This window comes from Eupeodes corollae, chromosome 3 (genome assembly GCF_945859685.1).
Source record: "Eupeodes corollae chromosome 3, idEupCoro1.1, whole genome shotgun sequence".
Classification (NCBI taxonomy): Eukaryota; Metazoa; Arthropoda; class Insecta; order Diptera; family Syrphidae; genus Eupeodes; species Eupeodes corollae.
This window is the reverse complement of record NC_079149.1, coordinates 82,930,826-82,953,992: the sequence shown is the minus strand read 5'-3', so window position 1 is coordinate 82,953,992 and position 23,167 is coordinate 82,930,826. Positions and strand designations below refer to the sequence as shown.

The window sequence follows — 23,167 nt, the reverse complement described above, 5'->3', positions numbered from 1 at the left end:
GACCTGCAAAGTATTTGTTGGATGAGCTGTCAAAATGACAGTGCAAACCATGGAGTTTAATTTAACTGTCCGTTTATAGTTGAGTTTCCCAACAATACAATTTAACTCGTCGTTAGCCCTTAACCTTACTATTAAAAAGTCTATTTGTATGCCAAAATATTTAAAACCAAGTAAAATATTAAAGTGAGCTTTAATTTTAATTATTGGTAAGGCACATACATTTGTTTGCCTGTTAATTCTCTCATATAGATGGCGACATAGAACTTTTTTCTAGTCTCCACTATTTGGTTCAATTTTGGAAATCAGACACTACTTTTGTAGAAATGTTTTCCATCTGGAATTATTTTCAGTGGTCGTGCTGCTAGCTCGTAGACTTAGAAGAGGAGACAGATAGATGTATTCAATCGTTGAAAAGCGTCGCCTTTTTTATTTGGGATTCGAGTAAACAAGAAAGTTAGTTATTTTGGTAAGTAATAAATATATTCTTGTTAATAAATAAATTCAATTTGTTTCATTTTTCAAGGTTTATTTGTGTAAAGCTTGCTTTTTACTATGTCCGATAGTCAAAGCAGAGGTAGGAGGACCTCAAGCGAGGAAAGTAGAGACAGGGACTATGCGGGATCGCGTCGTCCACGATCCACTTTATCCCCAACAACAGAAGAACCGGTAAGAAATTAAGAACCTTAAATTTCCATCTAAACAAAATAAAAGTACCGATATTTTAATGGCGGTCAATGTTTTTAATAAGAATTCGAGTATGATTTGAGGATCAACACGTGACGTTGGATTAACATTGGGTACTACTGATTTCCACTCGTCCTAAAATTGTGTATTGAGAATATGTGCTGCATAAACAATTTTTAATTATGCATGCATATATTTCAGACAATTATGTAGCTATGCCTACCAATATGCTTAGTATTAGCAAAATTGATGTGACTTAATTGGTACCATGAAAGTGATACCCAAACAGTTTCTTGAAATTTGATCAATTGCAGGGAATAAAGTGTGTTTAGGATTACAAACTGTACAGTAGTAGTTTTTTAATATAAATATTTATAGATGCAAAACTATTAAAAAACATCAAAACGTAGTGCTTGAAAAAAAGTCAGAAGCTCTGTTGTTTATTTGTAGTTGGATGTTTATAGAAACAATAATTCGGGGTTATCGTTAATAAAATGTTCCTCAACATTTGTGTTATCCTTTAAAACTAACAATGTGAATAATATCGAAATATGGATTAAACTTTATTTCTAACAACAATTTAATATCTTGGACTTCTTTCATTCAAATTTGATTCCCGATATCACTCAATGTAAAATAAATCTACGCCTGGAGTGATGGTTAGTGCATAGGGTCGTCAAGCCAGGGGTCTTGAGTTCAATCCCTGCCTGTGTCATATAAAGTTTCTCTTCCACGGGTACTGCCTTTAGCGAGGAATTTACAATTCGTCCAAAATAATTCTTGTCTTGAAAAGTGCCAGTACATAACTCTAAGAGGTTTTTTAAAGGTTTATTCAAAAAACAAACAATCTTAGAATTTCTCTAACGTTTTGATTTTTTTTCTTTAGATGGAAAGTTAAAAATTATGCCAGAATAATGTACTGTATGTTTCAAAATAACTATTATAGTAAGATCACTCTTACACCTCCGCTTACTCGCTCCCATTGGGGGAGCTTGAAGGGCTTTGACACGCTAATCATGTTAAAGTGACGCGTCGATTAAAAAAAAAAATTGAGGTTATATTTTAGCTCTCATAGCACACTCTTTGTTTATTTTCAAAAAATGATGTAGTTTGTTTTGTATTTATAAATAAAATAATTAAATATTCGTGTACAGTAAACAAAAAGGCGAATTCAAACTTATTAAAGCTTGAAATTAATCCCACGCTTCTTGAGTTCTAATCCAAAGTTCCTCTGAATTTTGGAATGTTTTTGGTCATATAGTTCCATATTGTCTCTCAATGTGTTTAATTTTAATTTTACCTTATTTTACCAACGGACCCACACCAAACAAAGAAAAATCTTCACAAACTATCAGACTGTTTGACCGTCTTCGAAGCATGGATTGGAGATTTGACCTCTAGGGCAATGTATAAAAGTATTTCCGTCAGGTCCGATGCGTTTTATCTTTGTTTCTTCGGTCCATAAAATTCTTTTCAAAAATGTAAACCCATCCTTAGTTAGTTAACGTGAAATTCAATCGAGCCTTCATGTTCTTAGATAGCAACGGTTTTTTGTTGCTTATGCCAATTATTTGAGAATCATTCAGTCACGTTTTTTACAAGCCTCTTCTTCGTTGATTTCGATCATGATAACACGAGATGTATTAAATGGGTCGAGATTACACTTTCTCACTTTTTTTTTCTCTTATTATTATATAAATATATTATAAAATCACAATTAAAACAAACGAAACCGACGACGGCTGCGTAGCGACGACGACGACGCACGCAACGATTCCAGCAACGCGCACTCAACCGAGTACGAATGCGACACAAAGAAGAGAACGAAAAAAAGTGCAACAATACAGCTCGTTGACAAAGCTGTAACCGCGACTGCTCAGCTGGGCTGGGTTATTTTGGAAGAATTTGTTTATATAAATTATAACAATATTGATCGATTTATAATAATCAATCAAATTGTTATAATTTAGAAATATGTTAGTACAAGTATCTACAGTGGGGTACTTTGCAATAAAAGTGGGCGCCAGGAATTTTTTTTAACAAACCGAAGAAGAAAATTCCAAAACTCTTATGATGAGTGAAGCGAATAAAAAAAATAAGAAACGTTTGACTTTTGATTTATAAATTTATTCTTTGGGAAACCGTGGGATTGAAGATCCCTGGATTAAAACCTAAAATGTTTTCAAAATAAAACTTAGCGAATTACAAAAAAAATGTAAATAATAAAAAAAGCAAATTTAAAAAAAAATGGGCTTTAACCACCGGACGCGTACCGAACAAAAGAACAAAGAACAAAACAAAACTAGCTACTTATCTTTTGTATTTTTTTTTTAATTTAACTCCTTTCAAAATCCTCACACCTCTATCCTCGAATATCCAATTTCCTTTTTCTTTTCTCGATTTCCTCGATAACCTCCAATTGTACTTCCTCCTTCTCGACTTTTCTTTGTCCTTAACACAATCCTCGAACACTTTTTCCCTCTCAGTTTAATCCTGCTTCTCCTAACCTTTTAAAAACTTCTTTTAAAATTTCTAGGTGCCTATCGAAAGAATCGGTGACGATGATAATGTCATCCAAGTACACAAAGACGAACGGTTCTAAGTCAGGACCTTAAACGTCGTCAATAAACCTTTGCCAAGTTGCCGGGGAATTGTGCAAGCCGAAAGGCATCCTGCAAAATTGATACAGGCCACGCCTGGCACGGTAAAGGCTGTGTACTTGCGCAATTCTTTTTCCATTGGAATCTGCCAATAAGCAGATTTAATGTCTAAAGAAGACAAGTACTTCGCGTTTCGAAGCTTGTCTAAAATAGCTGAAATAAATGGTAGTGGATAAGCATCCCTATCTGTAACCTCATTCAATTTCCTATAGTCAACGCAGAACCGATAACTGCCATCTTTCTTCTTAACCAGAAGAATCGGCGATGCCCAAGGACTCTTCGACTTCTCGATCACTCCAGCTTCCAACATCTCCTGGAGCTCCTGATCGATATGTTTCTGAATCGCCGGCGAAACAGGGTAATATCGTTGTTTTATCGGTTCCGCAGACGTCCTTATCTTGTGCTCAACTAAGTTGGTGCACCCTAACCCTTCGGTCATTGATTTAAAAAGTTCTTCTAACACTAATTCTAACTTCCTATTTTCAAAATCGTTCAAATCCGATTTTTCCCTAATCGCTACCATGTCTGTCATCGAAGCCAATCTTTCTTAGCTCGAAAAATTCCACACACCTGATCTCAAATCCGGGACTATGCCCGATAGTGCCCAAAAATCGTCACCCAAGATCAACTGGTGTGGAAGATTCGGAATGACTAGACATTCTATCAAAAAGGATTTGTTCTCAACCTCCACTGGTAGAGAAACAGATCCAGCTACACCTACACCTGCTCCATCTGCTAACGCTACTGACCCAACACTACTCTTTCCTAACCTAAGCCCTAACTCTTTAAAAATTTTCCACCCGTCACCACCCACAATGGTACGAGTGGCTCCTGAATCAAGAAGTCCTAAAAACTTGATCCCATAAACACTAACTCCTAAATATGGTCTAGTGTCCCTACCATTTGCCGCTAACGTGAAACTCAGATGAACTCCTACACGCTGATCGTCAGCAGACGACCTACCTATCGCCGATGGACTCCTTGTCCTGCTGATACAAAGGCCCGATTGCCATTTTCTGAACACCTACAATCTCTTCGAAACACTCCTACAGCTCCACAACCGAATTTTTTAACTTTTAACTGAGGGTCAGCATTTACCGAATTAATTGCATTGTACACTATTTTCATTGAACATTTGAACAATTGCGAAATTTGAGTTGAAGAAGAACGGAAGCTTCTTAATGACCGACAGTATGGCGTTCGTAGCGATAGGTCCATTGGTGATCTCATGGTATATCTCACCGAACAGTAGAACAAATCTTTACATCGTTTTGGAGAAAGTAAGATTATTGTACTTGATATTTCAAAAGCATTTGATAGAGTTTGACACCAAGCTCTCTTATCGAAAATGCGTGCATTTGGTATTGATGGATCCCTTTTTCGTTGGGTTAGAAATTACCTTTCGGACCGTTCAATTCCAATTCGAGTATTATTGGACGGGTTCAAATCTGATATTCACAAAATAAACGCTGGTGTGCCCCAGGGCTCCGTTTTGTCTCTGACTCTCTTCCATATGTTCATAAACTATCTTTTGTCTGCTACTTCTAATTCATTAAACTGTTTCGCTGACGACAGTATCCTCAGCTTCTCATACTCGTTTCTAGATTCACATCCTTGTTCTTCGGATGTGGAATTTAAACGGCAGCTCTAAAAATGATAGGTGACCGTTGTCTGACTGAAACTTGCATCTCTCGGGCACCGTCGTAAGGTTTCATGTCTCTCATTATATTATCGCTACTTCCGTAAACAATGCTCTAATGAAAAAGCAAGTTGCATTCCTCCCCTAAAGCGATTCAACAGTAATACTCGTTCTTTTAGGAATGCCCATCAGTTTACCCTTTAGCCCAATTTCGGACACAGTATAAAGTACGAGATTCTTTTTTTAGTCGCACTACATGAATGTGGTATCGGTATCCCTTTTTAAATCCTATCCTCCCTACCTAATTATTCGCACTGTGTATAATCATTATAAGGGTACCCTTGAGTACGCGTACAAAATAAAGAAAAAAGTGCACATTTGTAGCTGTATGCATGCACATCTTAGCCATCAAATTCATATACATACATATATGAACTTCTATATTATAATGCACTTAAAGAAACAAGAAACATCTATAATTAAAATGTCTACAGTGGTTTAATTATTATAAAACTAAATTTATATTAAAATTAATGTTTTAAATTATTAAACATAAAATTATCATTCTAGCGACATAAAATTCAAAAAAGATCTTCCCCTGGAGAAGGTCCATCAACTTCTTCAAGAAGTCATCATGAACGCAGTGAACGCCATGAAAAATCTGATCGCCGTGAACGAAGTCCTGAACGTCGAGAACATTCCGAACGTCGAGAACGAAGTGAACATTCTGAAAAACCTGAGCGTCGGGAACGAAGTGAACTATCTGATAAACCTGAACGCCAAGAACGTTCTTTATCTCAAAGTAAGTCCTTAAAATGGTATAATTAAAATTGTTTGTTTTGTAGAACATCGCATCGCTGATTAAGGTCCTTCCAATAAAATAAATAAATAAATTAGGTGGTGCAACAGACCGTAGAGAACCAGGGTCTATTGACTAACAACTCTCAAACATTCCAGTGAGTGAGTAATTGCAGGGATGGAGGGGACCTACAATTTATATGCCGAATCCGAACGGTTAACTTGAGAAAGCACTTTTTCATGACAAGAATTACTCTTGGAGAATTTGTTAAATCCTTACAGCGGCAGTACCCGTGAATAAAACTATAGGTGGCACGGGCAGGGATTGAACCAAAGACCTTTTGGCATGAGAGGTCGCTCTTTTTTTCTTTTTTTTGTAATTCATTTTTATTAATTCGAACTTAAACCTATCTTAAAGCTAGACAAAAATTCATAAAACTAGCCTTGTTAACCATAACTTACAACTAACTTACTGGTCCCATAGGGACACTCTAAGTTAAACTATAACACTTAATACTAATGCCTTTCGGCCCTAAGATCTATTTTCAGTACAACGCACTAATCATCATGCCACGGGTCCTCCTATTGCAAGTTTTATATTTACCAATTGTAATGACAGACTAGCATTTTTATTGCAAATTCGATTAGTTCTTAAAGTAGAGTTAGCTGCCAGGGCTTTCTGCAAAATTTACTTCATTTGTCCCCTTTGACAGTTTAACCCTAATAATTGCGCTTCTAGCAATGTCTATCAGAGTTTACCCTGGAGGTGGGCTAAGTACAGAGACAAGTTCTTTTGCCCTTCTACGCGAATGTGTAGTGCCATACCAAGCTCTGTATTTCGCTGTCATTGCAATGTTCTGGATAAGCAGACCGGCAAGTCTTGTGTTTTTGGCTTAGTTATAAAAAAAACCCTTCTATAAATAAAGGAAGATGGACTTATTACCTTGATAATACTCGTAATAGGAGTTAGTGTTATTTACAGTATTTTCAGAATAAGTTCATGAATACATAATACTTTAATTTTCAATGTGTTTGTAGATAGATTTTTCTAAGAACCAAACATTTATAAAGTTTTCGCGATCGAAAGTTCACAATAAATCAATTGGAATATTTGCTTTATTTGGCACACTTTCTATGATGAAATATGTCTTAATTAAAAGTTCTTGAATCTTTTCTATTTCTTTTCTTATATTTTATTTTTAAAAAATATAAGGCGAATACAAATATTCAGGTTTAAATAAATGTTCTGAATTAATTACATTTAAGTGGTTTGAACATTAAGCTTAATTGTTCTATAGTAGCTTTTACATCTGTGTTATCTCTGGGTTAGAAGTTAAAGCCTTTCCGATAAAATAAAATTGTAAAAGGGGCCAAACACAAGTTTTTGTTGGCATCCTGCGAATTTGATTTGTAATATGAAGGTTTTAGAATTTACATAAGATACGCCGAATGATTTTACGTCTATCAGATTCTGAAATAATTGTAGATTATTCCTATATTTTGTTTTGTATAGAAATTAAAATTCCAATAACTAAAAATTTGTAAGGATGCCTTCAACACATATTGACGTATTCAATACTTTCTCGAGTGACCTTGCAAATTAAAAATACACATTTACACGCCTACACCCTTCAAAGGAATTTTTAATTTTTGAAAGTATCTTATGGTGTTACACCAAAATAATTGCATCGCTTTTGTTTTGCTTTACTTAAAGAATAGAAAAAAAGGGATGCATTTGAAAATTGACCGAAAATAAAATTTGCAGAAAACTATACAAAATCGGACAAAAAGAAACACCATATGTGAACTTAAGACCTTTCTACATCCCAATGATGTAAACATATGTTTGTGACTTTTTTTTGTTTGTGCAATTGTGAAGTGTATATGAGAGCAACAATAGTTTTCATATTTCTCTTGTTCCAGGAAGGAAGGTGTTAAGTTAAATGAAATCCCCGTTCTCACTTTGATTGGACTATTTTATAAATGACGACATGCAAAATGGGTTTTTTTGGTATTCCGTATATACTCGTAGTACAGTGAGAAATTGCCAACAAAACGATCCTTAGTAATCAGAATAGAAGAACAAAATTAACTTAGCAAAAAAAACAACTAAAACTTATAAAATGGGCAATTTTCAAGAAGAAATGTTAAGAAAACATCTGGAAATTGAGATTCTATAAAAAAAAAATTAATTTAACAATTGCTTCAAGTTTGGGGTTTGATTGTAGACCACTACATTAACATGTGGTATTGAAGCGAGCTTGAAGATCGCCACAAGTCTTTATATACCTGAATCGAGTTGAAATGAGCTTGATTTGACTCGATTCCCGTCATAGATCGGAGTCGAGACAAAATTTGAGAAGAAAAACCTGTGCGGAGGAGTAGGTTTGACAGATAATTTATTATGGTCTGTTTATTTGTATGTTTGTGTACAAGAAATATAGTTTTGATTTATTCAAATTAAAAAAAAATTGCAATTTGTATATGTTGCTGAACTATTCAGTTCTTCATTGTTTAACAAGAAACAAACTATCTCACTTGCACTTCATAATAACCATCGAAATACCAATTGCATTTTATAAAGTGCTGTCAAACTTAATCATTTTTAAATCTTCTTGTGAGGTGGAAACACCAAAAAGATTTATTTAATCTAAACTGAGATAAACCTTTGGTGGATACATAGCAAAACTTAATTATGTTTTCTATTGTTTTCTCTTGCTAAATAAGCCAAGTAATTATATTTTCATTAACAAAACTAAATAATATTAACAGAAAAAGCTTGATTTTTTTCCCCAATGGAAAACACATACATACATAATTCCAAATGCAGAACTACTCAACGAACACCGCTATAGAGATACGAATGCAATATCAATCGCACAAACATTTGAGAACAAAATCACATAAAATCCATGCGAGACTTGTATAAATGTCGAAAACCCATCCACAGTAAGATGTTATTCATACTATGGATATTGTTTTTGTCATTCGTGTAATATCCTACTATGCTATGGATCATTTTCCAACAAAACACGGGTAATACTGATAATCGATTATATCATGGGAAATCACGATTATAAACAGTCTCAATTTTTTTCAATTTGGATAGTTTAAAAATTACTTTTCTTCTTCTTTTCTTTTTTTTTGAGCCCGTTGTTTTATTTGTATGTTTACTGAACCCTTATTTTTAATCACGGTTGCAAAACGCTTTGGAAGGTTGACTACCAGGTCTTGGCATCTTTATGCTTCCTCATTGTTTTTGAAGAGCTCCGATGCATTTTTGTCCTATATAAACTGTAACAAAGCGTTACACTTATAGAACGTATCTACCCAACAACTAAAAATAAACAAATGCCAACACGGGTGGAATACACAAAAAAACATCCTCTGTCTCCCAAATCAAAATACAAACATACCATCAGCATACCCGATTTCAAAAACCAAGTACAAAATTGATTAATTTTTTATAATTTACTTGTTGTTCTAGTACAAAAATTGCCTTATGAATCAAACAAATACAAGGAATTCCGAAAATTATTCGTCGATGTGATGACCAAGGATTGTGATACCAAAGCATAAGTTTCCCACGATATTTCCCTTCTCTACTCGAGTTGCTGGACTGCTGTAACATAGCGTGCTGTGTTGTAACAACAAAATGTATTCCCCTTTACTACTATAGTGTTGCTGGGCACCTGACCGTATTTCCTTTCACTCTTAAAGTGTTGCTGGGTACTTGACCGTATTCCCCTTCACTCTTAAAGTGGTGTTGGGCACATAATCGTATTCCGCTTCACTCTTAAAGTGTTGCTGGGCACCTGACCGTATTCCGGTTCACTCTTAAAGTGTTGTTGGGCACCTGACCGCATTTCTTTCACTCTTTAAATGTTTCTGGGTACCTGACCGTATTCCCCTTCACTCTTAAAGTGTTGGTGGGTACCTGACCGTATTCCCCTTCACTCTTAAAGTGTTGGTGGGTACCTGACCGTATTCCCCTTCACTCTTTAAATGTTTCTGGGCACATGATCGAATTCCGCTTCACTCTTAAAGTGTTTCTGGGCACCTGATTGTATTCCTCTTCACTCTTTAAGTGTTTCTGGGTACCTCACCGTATTCCTCTTCACTCTTAAAGTGGTGCTTGGCACATGATCGTATTCCCCTTCAATCTTAAAGTGTTGCTGGGCACCTGACCGTATTCCCCTTCACTCTTAAAGTGTTGCTGGGTACCTGACCGTATTCCCTTCACTCTTTAAATGTTTCTGGGTACCTGACCGTATTCCCCTTCACTCTTAAGGTGGTGCTGGGCACATGATCGTATTCTGCTTCACTCTTAAAGTGTTGCTGGGCACCTGACCGTGTTCCCCTTCACTCTTAAAGTGTTTCTGGGCACCTGATGTGTTTCTGGGTATCTCACAGTATTCCTCTTCACTCTTAAAGTTTTTCTGGTCACCTGACTGTATTCCCTTCATCCTGTAGGTGTTGCCGGATTCTTGTACCGAATTCCCCTACACCTTTTAGGTGTTGCCGGGCTATTAATATTACTATTCAGTTTCCTTTAATCTTTATTTATATGATAGTTGTTTGTTCGTAATATACTTTATTGTATTTATAAAAATAATTTAAAAAGAAGAGCAATGATTTCCCTTTGGCAAAAGTGGTTCGATCGTTTCTTCTAAACTCGAGTTTTCTATTCTTTCTCGAGACGACAATCACTTATCCCGTTTCAATTAGGTATTTGTTTTTTGTTTTTTTAATTTGGAATTGAATAATTTTTAAAAATCCAGCGAAGAAGAGCCAAAAAATTGCTTTGTTTACCTATGTACTAACAAAAAAATTACCAAACAAAAATACAAATAAAATTGGTGAATCCTGTCTTTTTGAAAAGAGAATATACGTAGTCGTGCCATAAATTCTGTTTAAAAACTTCAAAACCTTGTTGCTTATGCCATTCATTTATTATAAAATCGTTATCGTACTCTTCTTTATGTTCTAAAGATCATGACCTGTATTTTAAAAGAAAGCGTAGTTAAAATTAGTTATTTCAGCTCCCGTGTTTTAGAAAACTACACCATGGAATAAGAAGAAATAAAAGAACTTTTCGAACTCAACTAAAGGCAGTGGTATTCCGTTGTGGAGTTTTCCTAAACACGGGATCTCAAAATAATTAATTTTAACTGTTTTTTTTTTTTTTATAAATACGGCGGGTAGATTTGTTTAAACCTCGACTCCAAAAATGTATCGTGTAAATAGTCAAAGTACTTTCTCTGTGGCACCCGAGAAATGACCATGAAATAATTCTTATTTTCGAATAAAAAGATTTTTAACGTTGAAGAAGTTTAAAACAAAGAAAACGAAAACAAAAAGCAAAAGTGAACTCAGTTGGCAAGTTGTACTATAGAAAAGTGATAAAGGGCTTGGTAAATTATTTAACAAATACCCTTTCTAATGAAGATAGATTGTAGGGAAACAAACAACGCCAAGACAACACAAAAGTGCCGTAGGTTCAATATAGTAGGTTTTAAAGAAGTTTTAAACTCTAAAAATAGAATTAACGGGAGCAGTGTCAAAAATATCAATAGAAACAAAGCGTGCTGCTATAGGTCAATGGCCAGTCGGTCGGCCATTTTAAATAAAACTATTTGCTTAACTAAACCAATATTATGATCAAATAAATGAAATAATAAATAGAAAATATACATACAGTGTATCAATTTCATATTCGTACCCCTCCTATTTAAACTTTGAATGTTCTCCTGATCCTAAATGGCTTGATGTAGAACATTAATACCACATGCAGGTTAGTTCTAAGTTGCCAAACAGCTTTAATTTCAATTACATTTTTAATTAAAGTATTCTTAACTTATTTAGAATTTTTAAAAGCGTTGTAGACAATTTGTCTCAGATTTTAACAACAATGGGAAGAAAAGCAAGTAAAACCTCTAAAGAACTTTGAGAACTCATCGTAAAATACCACCAAGAAGGTACATCTTATAAACAGATTTCATCTTTAGTAAACCGAGCTAATTAAAGTATTGTTAACCGATTTGTCAAGGAAAAAAGCATTGAAAACCTGCCTCACAATACGACAAGAAGTATTTTCAACACGCAGGACAAGAGGATAATTGTGCGTAAAATAAATAAAAATCCAAAGATAAGTGCACCAAAATTGGCACAAAATCTCGCCAATCCCTGAAAAACCATTTTGCACTGAAACGTTGCGGAATTTTATACGTGAAAATGGTTTCAACGGAAAAGTATCGCGCAAAATACTATTTATTAGTCATGTAAACAGAATTAAACGGCTTGTATTCGAAAAAGAATACCAAGCAAAAGACTTTGACTTCTGGAAAACGGTTATTTTCACAGATGAGTCAAAATTCAATATTCATGGCTCGGATAGCAGACAAATGGTTTGGCGTAAGCCGAATACTGAATACCTTCCGCAAAATACTAGAGGAACCGTTAAACATGGTGGTGGGTCGGTAATGGTGTGGGGTTGTTTTTCAGCAACTGGAGTTTTGAAACTGCACATAATTGAAGGAATCAGACATTATTTCGATAGAGATTTTATGGAACGCAGTATCCGCTAATGCACCATTAAGAACTAAAACCACCTTAAGGAGAAAATTCTCTATGAATGGACACAAATAGCCTCGGAAGCAACTAAAAAATTAGTAAGCTCAATGTCAAGACGATTAAAAGCTGTAATTACTTTCAAAGGTTATGCTACAAAATATTAAAGCCAAATTTTTTGACTGAATAAAACAGGGTACGAATATGAAATTGACCCAGTATTACTATAGTTTTTTCTTTTCTTTAAATTTTTTTAAGAAAAATTAACTGTACCAACTATAAAAAATTCTATTTAATATATCAACCATGAACTTTCTTAATTTCCAATTTGTTATTACTTTTGTATCTGAGGTCATTTTGAATGAGGAAAGCATTCAAACTTTTTATTGAAGGGGTACGAATATGAAATTGATACACTGTTTACTACGATTTGTATTCCTTATTTTAAAAGGGAACTCGTTTTGGGAAGAATTTTTTTAAAGTGAATGTGTGTATGCATAGATGTGTAGTAGAAATGTTACGCATATCCACGGTTGCCACATGAAAAAAAAATTGCATGACCAAAGCTGAAAATAAAATGAGCAATCGTTCCAAAAAAGGACCAAAATAATGTTTATCCGCAGCGGTTTTTAATTTCCCAAAGTAAATTATTGCAATCGGTCCAATTTGTCGAATTGAAAATTTGAGTGTGTGTATTAAAAATTAAAAAAAAAAATGGTTTACCCAAAATAACTCACGAACCAATTACGTTACTTGATTTAAATTGTGTATTATCGTGATAAAAAAGGCGTATTTTTTGGAAAAACTACAATTTACTGTTTTTTTTTTATAAATCAAAAAAATTGTTACCTTGTTGTTGTTAACGAACAAAAATGGTTATATCTCTGAAGAAATTGTAAGAAAAGCGTTGTTGACATCCGTTAAAATTTTAAGAAAATTCGAATTTATAGTTTTTTTTTTATAAAATATAAAAACTTGAAAAAAATACGAAAAGATCGTAAAATTTTACTTTCGACAAATATTTTTTCAACAATTAAAAAAATTTTGCCTTCAAATTAATTTCTTTTAAAAATAATGTTTCCGACATTCCGTAATTTTTTTTTAAGAATCCAACAGTCAGTTTTTTCATAAAAAATTTAAATTTAAAAAAATAGTACTTAAATGCTACTAAAATTGGTTTTTGACTAGAAAATTTCGTTACAAAAATAGATTTTGAAATCAAACTATTACATATTGAAAATAGTGTTGATAATTTTTAAATTTGTTAGAATAATTCAACTGACAACTTTTTTAACAAAACATGAAAACTTTCAAACCATTTAAGCAAGAAAATCGGCAGACGGGATCGGAAGTTATCCGTGTGGGTCGCATCCCAGCCTCTTTTTTTTAAGACCACAATATACTAACATTATGTCAGGAGATCGAATATTATCGCTTAATAAAATTTATATAAAATTGATTTAAAAAAACGGTGTAGTTATTTTTCTCAACATGAAGCTCTTTGGCAAGCATTATATTATTAATGGTATCAAAATTAAGTCTATATTTTGTTTTAATTTAATTAATTTTAAAAAATGTTCATCTGTGAGGAAGTAACATCAAATTTTAAACGAACTTACTTCATTTTCGAAACCAATATTCATTTAAATTGTTTTTATGATAACCGACCTTTTCGCAAAATTCTGACATGTCCATTATTCGTAAGATTATGATGATTTTGAGATGTTGGTCCACGATAAACAGATTTGTTTTTGTTTATCGTGTGTTGGTCCATCTGTCAATAAATTGTGAAATGAATGCATTCAGCGTGTGTATTCACTGATCGTGCATTTGTTTTGGGGTGCATTTAATTAAATACATTATTGTACCGTTTTCAAATGAAAAGTACTTTAGGCTTGCATTTTATTTTTCAGAAAAGAGTCGAGTTTTTTTTTAATTTCTTAAGAAAAGCACCAAATGGAATAAGAAATGATCATGCGACCAAGGAAGAAAATTATGAACTGGCAACCGTGTGCATATCTACAGGTCAATTACCGCGTTTACAAGGAGGATTGAATCCGAATTGAATTAGGATTTAGCGCCGTATAGACCTGGATCCGATCGAAATAGGATTACTCTATCCGATCCCACTGAAAGAGGTGAATCGAATCGAAAATTTGTTTGTAAACCTGAATCGGGGAATCGAGTTATTTGTGTGTGAGGTCTTGCTTGTGTGCGTGCGATAAGTTTTTTCCATATTGTTTGTTTTAAGCAAAAATACTCTATTTAAATGGAGTATTTTTGGTTCTAAGCTGAATTTAATTTGACGCTCGTCTTTGTGTTGAGAGCATCGTTATAAAATTTGAAAGTTATTCACGTAGCAGTACGCACACAAATACAACCCAAATGTCATTTCGATTCCATTTGAATTCGATTCCTCGATTCAGTGCCACCATATACCTGGATCGAAATCTCAATTCGATTCGATTCGATTGCTCGATCTCCTCTTGTAACCAGGGTAAATTGTTTGAGTTGGCATTGTTCAAGAATTGTTGCCAAAATGTCGAAGCGCAAACCTGTTTCGTTAAAGGGGAGAAATGCATATTTTTTACATTTCTTTAAAATGAGTTTTCTTGTATATTTTTTTTTGAAAATATAAAATAACACTTGCAGAGTTAAAAAAAGAAAAAATGTCTATATAACGATTTTTTTTTATAAAACTTCCTTATAATAAAGCAATTTGTTGATCCCTTGAAGATTCGTTATAAAGAAGTTTGACTGTATTTCCGAATCAACCCCTTTCAACTTTCCACAAGAGATTTTCCTTTCATACTTGCATTGAATTACAAAAATTCGTGAAGATTTGAACTAAAATAAAAATCATATCCAATTGGTTTTGCATGAGATTTCATTTTTCTGCTTAGTTTCCTTACTTTATTCCAAATTAATGAAAAGACGTCGTGTGATTTTAGACGTTCACACTTAGCTTTGCTATCTTTTCATCGAAAATATTGTGACTGACCTTTAATGCAATAAAATTAATAAAAATTGTAAAACAAATATGTGAGTGAATATTTTTAATTTTAATTTTATTTTTTTTTGTACCTATATTAAGGTTCACGTCCTTCGGTTGGAGGACAAGCTGAAAGAGGTAGACCAGACAGACGCGAACGTTATGAAATCGTTCATACTCGTCCACAAGAAATCGATTCAAAGTGTGGAAAGTCAGGTGCACCAATCAGCCTCCAAGCAAATTATTTCCGACTGCTTACAACTCCAACTTGGCGGATTTATCAATATCATGTTGATTTTTCACCTGATGTCGAATTGCGACGCATTCGGGGAGGAATTCTTTCAGAACACAAAGGACTATTCGGTGGCTACATTTACGATGGAATGAAAATGTTTAGTACAACCAAACTACGTGATGATTTGTTAAAATTGGAAACAACAAGCAAATCTGGAGAAAAATACATGATAACTGTGAAATATGTTGGAGTTATCTCTATGAAAGAATGGCAATCACTACAAATTTTAAATTTAATTCTTCGTCGTGCAATGGAAGGTCTTAAGTTACAATTAGTTGGAAGAAACTTTTTCGATGCTGTAGCTAAGGTATAATATTTTTACTATACTATACTAGTTGAATAAATTATTTTACTTACTTACTTCAATTAATAATACTATTTAAGATTGACTTGCGAGAACATCGCATGCAACTTTGGCCTGGTTATCAGACATCAATCAGGCAACATGAGCAGGACATATTGCTCTGCACAGAAATCACTCACAAAGTAATGCGCACTGAGACTGTTTACGATATTTTGATGAAATGCACACAGGAATCCCGTGACTATCAAGAGAATTTCAAAAAGCATGTCTTAGGTATGAATTGGTATGGTAATTGTTGTGGACCATAATTAATTAGGAAGTTTATTTTATTGATTAAGGGCTTACTGTGTTGACGGATTACAATAATAAAACCTACAGAATTAACGACATTGATTTTGCTGCTAATCCAAAGAAGACATTCAAATGCAAAGAAAAGGACTTGTCATTCATTGACTACTACTATCAGGTAAGTTAATAATATAACATTACGATTTCTTAAATGTCTATTATTTACCAATCATCGTAGTAATGACCGCTTTATATATGTTAAGATTTTATAAAAGAAAAACTCAATTACTTAAAGTCTTATTTGTGATTATATTTAAAAAGCATTCAAAAATTAGGAATATAATAATAAGTAAAAATATGATACTAGAAAAGAAATTGTGTTAAATGGAGACAAAACTCTCTGTTTTCAAAGAATGTTAAGTACTCGATGGCTTAATTTTTATTAGAAACCTAATACTTGAAAGGTACTGTAGGTTTAAATATTTGCCATGGATAAAATGATTTGGTGGTTAGTAATAAAAGTGTGTAAAAACAATATTAGTATAATTTTAGTGGCTGTTTATAGATCGCCACACAGAATAAATTCACCAGGGCAAGTTTTTTGTGATTTTTTAAGAGATCGAATTGAAGATCTTTGTTGTACTTATGCGGATGTGATTTTAATATAGATTAGTTTTCAAACAGTACATTTTTTAAAAGACGGTAGACGAAGTCTTGGGTTTTTTCCAGGATCTGCCGTAATGTGAATATTTAATCGACTGTGGACTTTCCTGGTCTAAAACCCAACTGATAAGGACCAATCAGGTTTTTGACGATGGGCTTAGACGTTCACAGAGAAGATTTTATAGTCGATGTTAAGTAGACTGATTCCTCTATAGTTGGTGCAGTTTAGAGGGTCTTCTTTTTTCAGGATCGGGCAAAAAATACTGAGGTTCCATTCATCGGGCATGGTTTCTTCCAACTTATCTTACAGATAAGTTGGTGCATGCTCCTAACCAACTTATCTCCAGCTGCTTTAAAGAGCTCGGCATTCAAGCCATCCGCTCCAGCGGCTTTATTAGACTTCTGCTTAGATATGGCAATCTTTACTTCGTCTAAGTCGGGAGGTCGGGATTGTTGGCTTTCGTCGTCTATGTTGAATGGATCATCCTGCCTGACAGCGGAATTGGGTTCGTCGTCGCCGTTATACAGTCTGCAGAAGTGGTTCTTCCATATTCTCAGCATTGACTGCGGTTCCACTATGATTTTTCCACTTTCGTCTTTGCAGCCTTCGATTCTAGGTTTATGTACCTGTGAATTTCGTTTCACCTGTTCATAAAACTTTCGAATTTCATTCCTGCTTTTAAACCTCTCAACATATTCGAACGCACGCTCCTCATGCCCTCTCTTTTTCCTTATGAGAAGTCGGTGTTCCTATCGCCTCTTCTGGTCATAGAGCTCATGAGCAGCTCTAGTCCTGTTATGCAGCACCGCTTTGCGTGCCGACATTCCTAAACAAACCAGAGGTTCCTTGTTGGTGGCTATTTAAACCCAGCAAATCAGAGGCGGCTTCTCTGATTGCATCTTGGTAATGTTGCCACTGGTTTTCGATACATTCTGTTGGCGGCAGAGAACTTCGAGAGAGGTTACTTGTAACTCGGTCGGAAAAGGATTTGACGATCTCTGGCGATTGTAGCCGTTTAACGTTGTACCTTCTCCCAGCACCTCCCTGTTTTGCCTTGGGTATGGAAATCCGTTGTGCTACCTTGGCTACAACGAGGTATTGGTCCGAGTCGATGTTATCTCCTCTTAAAGTTCGTACATCCATGATGCTGGAAGCGTGTCTATCATCGATCGCAGTATGGTCAATCTGGTTGACGGTAGATTGATCTGGAGAAGTCCAAGTTCCTTTGTGGATGTTGAATTGTGGAAAACGCGTACTGGTTTTGTCCAAAGCAAAATCTATGGGCGTGAATCCGTTGTCGGAAGTGTTGTCGTGCAGGCTGTATTTCCTGATTATTCCACCAAAGAGATCTTCCCTCCCTAGCTTGACATTAAAGGCTTCACTATTGCCTGAAAATGATTCAAAATTTGGTGGTTTGTCGGCAACATTATCTTCATGAAAAGTAAACAAGGAATGTTAAGTCGTACGAGTGAGGGGCTCAGTTAAAGGACCTTTTCTAGAAATAAATTTATCACCAACTTGATTTGCAATCAATTGAAAAGCTGCGGCGTGTATCTGGGACCAAATATATCCGAAGTTAGCTGATAAATTTTTTGGAAACAAAAGAATCAGTCAGCATTTCTCAATAGCGCCCGCCATTTTCCATTACGGCAGCTCCTTATTCATTGCAATTGAAATAATCATCAGCTACGTAAACCGCCACAACCATTGAAACAACGCCCTTTGTATTTTTTATGTCTAAGGTCCATTTTTTTATATTATTAAAATTAATTCGGTAATACAGGGTCCGGCAAAAAGATCTCCCATATTTTAAAAGGCAATGACAAACAAATAAAAAATTTAACAGAAAAATTTTACTAAATTTTTTAAATTAAATACTATGCCATTTTACATTAAATAAAATAATTACTTAGTTTAAAACATTATATCCGTTAAATATTGTCCTCTATTATTAATTCATTTACGAAGCCTTTCCCGGAAGTTTTCCATTGCTCGTCCAGTCATTTGTGGTGTAATGGCTGCCACTTCCTGAGCGATTGCCTCCTTAAGTGTTTCCAAAGATGTTGGGCGATGAGTGTAGACTTGGGCCTTTAAATGTTCCCAAAGAAAAAAATCTAAAGGTGATAAATCGGGGGACCTTGGTGGTGTCTCCTCGTAAAGAAGGAAGAAGCTCTGAAAAAATCTCTCTCAAAATGGTTAGTGAACGCCGTGAAGTGTGTGCTGTGGCTCCATCTTGTTGGAAACAGACTTCTTTTTGGTTCCTAGTAAACTGATTTATGTTTGGTTAGGGGAAGGTCTCAATCATGTGACAGTAGTGATCCGCGTTAACTGTAACTTGTTGCCCAAACTGTCACATAAGGGCTGTGAAGTGGTCGTTGATGAATTTCTTGAGGGTTTTCTGTTGCCCAGTATCGGAAATTTTGTTTATTTACAGTACCCGATAAATGGAAATGGGCCTCATCAGATGATATTAAAACAGAATCAACGGGAATGTTTTGAAGAATTTCTTCACAAATAGCCCTGCGAGTTTCAAAATCTTTCACTAAATTCTTGTGCGATCATCATTTTGTAGAGATGCATATGAAGATATGTGAGCAAAATTCGTCTTACACTCCTATCAGACAATCAAAGGGCTGCTGCATGTTTTAAGTGCTAAAAGCCTTGGAGATTGCTAGATAGACGCATTTACAGGTGCGGTTAAGGTCGGCCAGACGATTTTCTCTTTAGCGCAGAACCCGTTGCTCTAAAGTTTGATAAGCAAACTTGAATTGTTTTTCTATCCGGAACAGGATCATGTCGTCCAAGTTGAAATCGAATGCGAAATGCTCGCTGAGTAGTAATCGCAGAACCACCATTACGGATATACTCCTCTACGACAAATGCGCGATTTTCACCGTGCCACGCCATTTTGATTACTAAGAACGGCACGTAGACCTCTATCTATCTATACCCGGAATACCATTTTATTTATAAATAGCTTTAATTATAAACGTCTAAAAATACTTTAGGTTTTTTGCTGGACCCTGTACAATGATAATGGTTTAACATGACGAGCATTCTCAATGTGTTCAAGGTCAAGTGAAGGGTTTCACTCCAACATTTTGGCTCAATTGTATTTTATTTGTTTTTTAATAATTTATATCCGAAAAATAATATCGGTAACAAAAATAAACAAGAAAAAAAATAATAATTTTATATTTTTTTTAAATAGAAATATAAAATTCGTATAAGAGATGCAAAACAACCGCTTCTAATATCAAAGTCAAAAGATCGACAAATACGAGGTGGTGGTGATGAGTTCGTTATCCTCATTCCTGAGCTTTGCAGAGCAACTGGACTTACAGACACGATGCGTTCAAATTTTCAGTAAGTAACCTTATATGAAACACGACAAATGCTTGAAATATTTTCCTTTTTTTCCAGGCTTATGAGAGCAATGGCTGATCATACGCGAATGAACCCAGATCGTCGGATAGAAAGGTTGCGAGTATTCAATCGACGTCTTCTTGAAACAGAGTCCAGTGTTAAAGTCTTAACTGATTGGAATATGAAATTAGATAGAAACATGGTAGAAATTAAAGGTCGAGTTTTGGAACCACAGAATATTGTGTTCTTCGACAAGAGAAAGTAAGACTGAATTGAGGACAAAATTTATTCTTTGAAGACTTACACAATTTTCTTAAAGAATTACAGCTGGAGAACAAGCTGATTGGACAAGGTCATTTCGGGATAATGCTATGTTTACCACACCTTCTCGTGGTCTCGATCGTTGGGCAGTCATTGCGCCGAACCGCAGTTCACGTGATGTTAGGAATTTCGTTGATAGCCTGATTCGGGCAGCATCGGGTATGCAGTTCCAAATTCGTAGGCCAAGAGAGTAAGTATTTGTATTTATTGATTGAATTAAAAGACTTACCTCAAATTTTATTAAGATCCTATCCATTAATAAGGAACAAAAAGATTCCTCATTTATTTAAAGAATGACATGAATTATTGTTATATTTTCTAGGAACATGATTTTTGACGATAGAAATCATTCCTACGTTAAGGCTATTGAAGATTGTGCTAATGATGATCCCCAATTGATTCTATGTTTGGTGCCGAATAATAACGCCGATAGGTACGTGAAAAGATTTAATGAACGAAATATGTAGTTTAACAATATTTTATCATCCTCAGGTACGGTTCAATAAAAAAAAAGAGTTGCGTAGAACGAGCAATTCCCACTCAAGTTATAACACACAAAACTGCCTCAAACCAACGTGGATTAATGTCCGTGGCGACAAAAGTTGCAATCCAAATAAACTGCAAATTGGGATACGCTCCTTGGATGATTGAACTTCCGCTCAGTGGGCTAATGACCATTGGTTATGATATTGCTCGCGCAACCAGAGACAAGAGCAAGGCATACGGAGCTCTTGTGGCGTCCATGGACATGAAAACAAATGCCACATTTTACAGTACAGTATCTCCTTGCCACAGTGCTGATTCACTATCCAATGAACTTACTATAAGTGTTATGAAGGCACTCAAGCAATACCAAAGGGAACATGATAAACTACCAGCCCGAATTCTCATGTATCGTGATGGCGTTGGTGAAGGTTCGCTAAATCAACTTGTTGAGCACGAGGTTAAGGAACTTGTTTCAAAGTTAGAGAAAATCTACAAAGAACAATCGGACAAACCTCTCATGTTCGCCTATATTGTGGTTTCAAAGCAAATAAATACCCGCTTCTTTTCTAGAGGTAGAAATCCCCCACCAGGAACAGTTGTAGATGATGTAATTACGCTACCCGAACGGTACGATTTTTATTTAGTATCTCAGTCAGTTCGACAGGGGACTGTTTCACCCACTTGCTACAATGTAGTATACAGTAACATTAAATTAACTCCAGACCAATTACAAGTTCTAACGTACAAAATGACTCATTTGTACTACAATTGGTCAGGAACTACTCGAGTACCAGCCGTCTGTCAGTACGCTAAAAAACTTGCCACTCTTGTGTCGCAAAATATATTCCAGGTTCCGTCTAATGCTTTAGAAAAGAAATTGTATTACTTGTAATACCGAGAACTGTTTATTCGTTTAAAGTTTTAAAAACATGATTACAGACTAAGATACTTATATTTTTAAATTCAAATGAGCAAGGACTAAAAATGAATTATAAAAAAACTGTGCTAACTTATGAATTGTATAAGATTTAAGTATTTTGTTTTTTTAAATCATAAAATACAATTTATAAACATTCGTTTCTATAACATGGTTTCCATTAAAAACCTATACAATTATTATAATCCCCAAATCTCTTATTTTCTTTTGTGTTATTTTCTTTTTTTCACAAAATTTATCAACCTTTATAAAAAACCACCTTGGGACAAAGTAAAGTAATGTACAATTTTTAAATCTAACAAAAAAAACTCCAATGTATTGGTACATAAATCTAATTACTAGGGTTTAAACCTAAGCAACGATATTGGGCATTGCAAAACTTTGTTTCACATTAAAAATTATCATAAATGTATTGACTGAATGTGTTCATCCTGGTCTAAAATACTATATTGAATACAATCATTAATGAAGTTATTTTGTATTTTTTTAGATTAAAATAAATTCATTATTTACAAAGAGTTGAATATTTTATTTTTACAATCGGACAAACCTTTAATATTCGCCTACATGTATTTTTTTATAATTCACAAGCACTCAAATAGTTATTAGTACCCTTTATATGGTTATATATACAAAAAAGTGCGAGCGTTAGGAAAATAGGGGGATTTAAAAGGAGATACCGGTGCACATTGGACTTCTTCTGAACATCAAAATGGGAGGGAAACTAGAGCTGGCCAAAGCATTCCACATTCTCGATGTGCGATTTAAGGAAGAATCTCTATACTTGACAGAACGCCCGAAATTCAGCTCAAGGGTAAACTGCTGAGCATTTCTAGAAGTACGAGTATTACGCCTTAATAGTTTAAGGGCTGGAGTGCATGTGGCTAATTCGACAGAATATTGTTTGTAAAAATGTCGAAAAAACAGCGAAAAGCATGAACATTGCGGCGGTGTTCTAGCGATGTAAATCTTTTGATTATAGTTCTCTCGTCTATCATTTTAAAGCCTTTTTTGTATTCTATTTAAGAGATTTAAACTTGGTTTAGGGACACCTGCCCAGATATTCGAATTATATTCAAGCTTTGGACGGATGAAAGCTTTGTAGATTATAGCCAGATCAGAAGGGGTGAAAAATGTATGTATGTAGTTTAAATCAGAAAACA

At 34.7% G+C, this 23,167-nt stretch overlaps 1 protein-coding gene across 2 annotated transcripts; it reads left to right on the top strand.

The window, feature by feature from the left end:
• Positions 1-340: 340 nt before the first annotated feature.
• Positions 341-22,522, top strand: LOC129950916 (protein piwi). Of its 2 annotated transcripts, none has more exons than XM_056062866.1 (11): positions 341-466; positions 524-666; positions 5,554-5,785; positions 15,446-15,945; positions 16,023-16,215; positions 16,281-16,408; positions 20,106-20,260; positions 20,318-20,521; positions 20,580-20,771; positions 20,904-21,014; positions 21,074-22,522. In XM_056062866.1, the coding sequence occupies exons 2-11, from the start codon at positions 553-555 to the stop codon at positions 21,957-21,959; spliced, it is 2,715 nt and encodes a 904-aa protein (XP_055918841.1). In that variant the 5' UTR covers positions 341-466; positions 524-552; the 3' UTR covers positions 21,960-22,522. The 2 variants fall into 2 exon arrangements, with proteins under 2 accessions (XP_055918841.1, XP_055918842.1); XM_056062867.1 differs by having other exon boundaries at positions 381-453.
• The last annotated feature ends 645 nt before the right edge of the window (positions 22,523-23,167 follow it).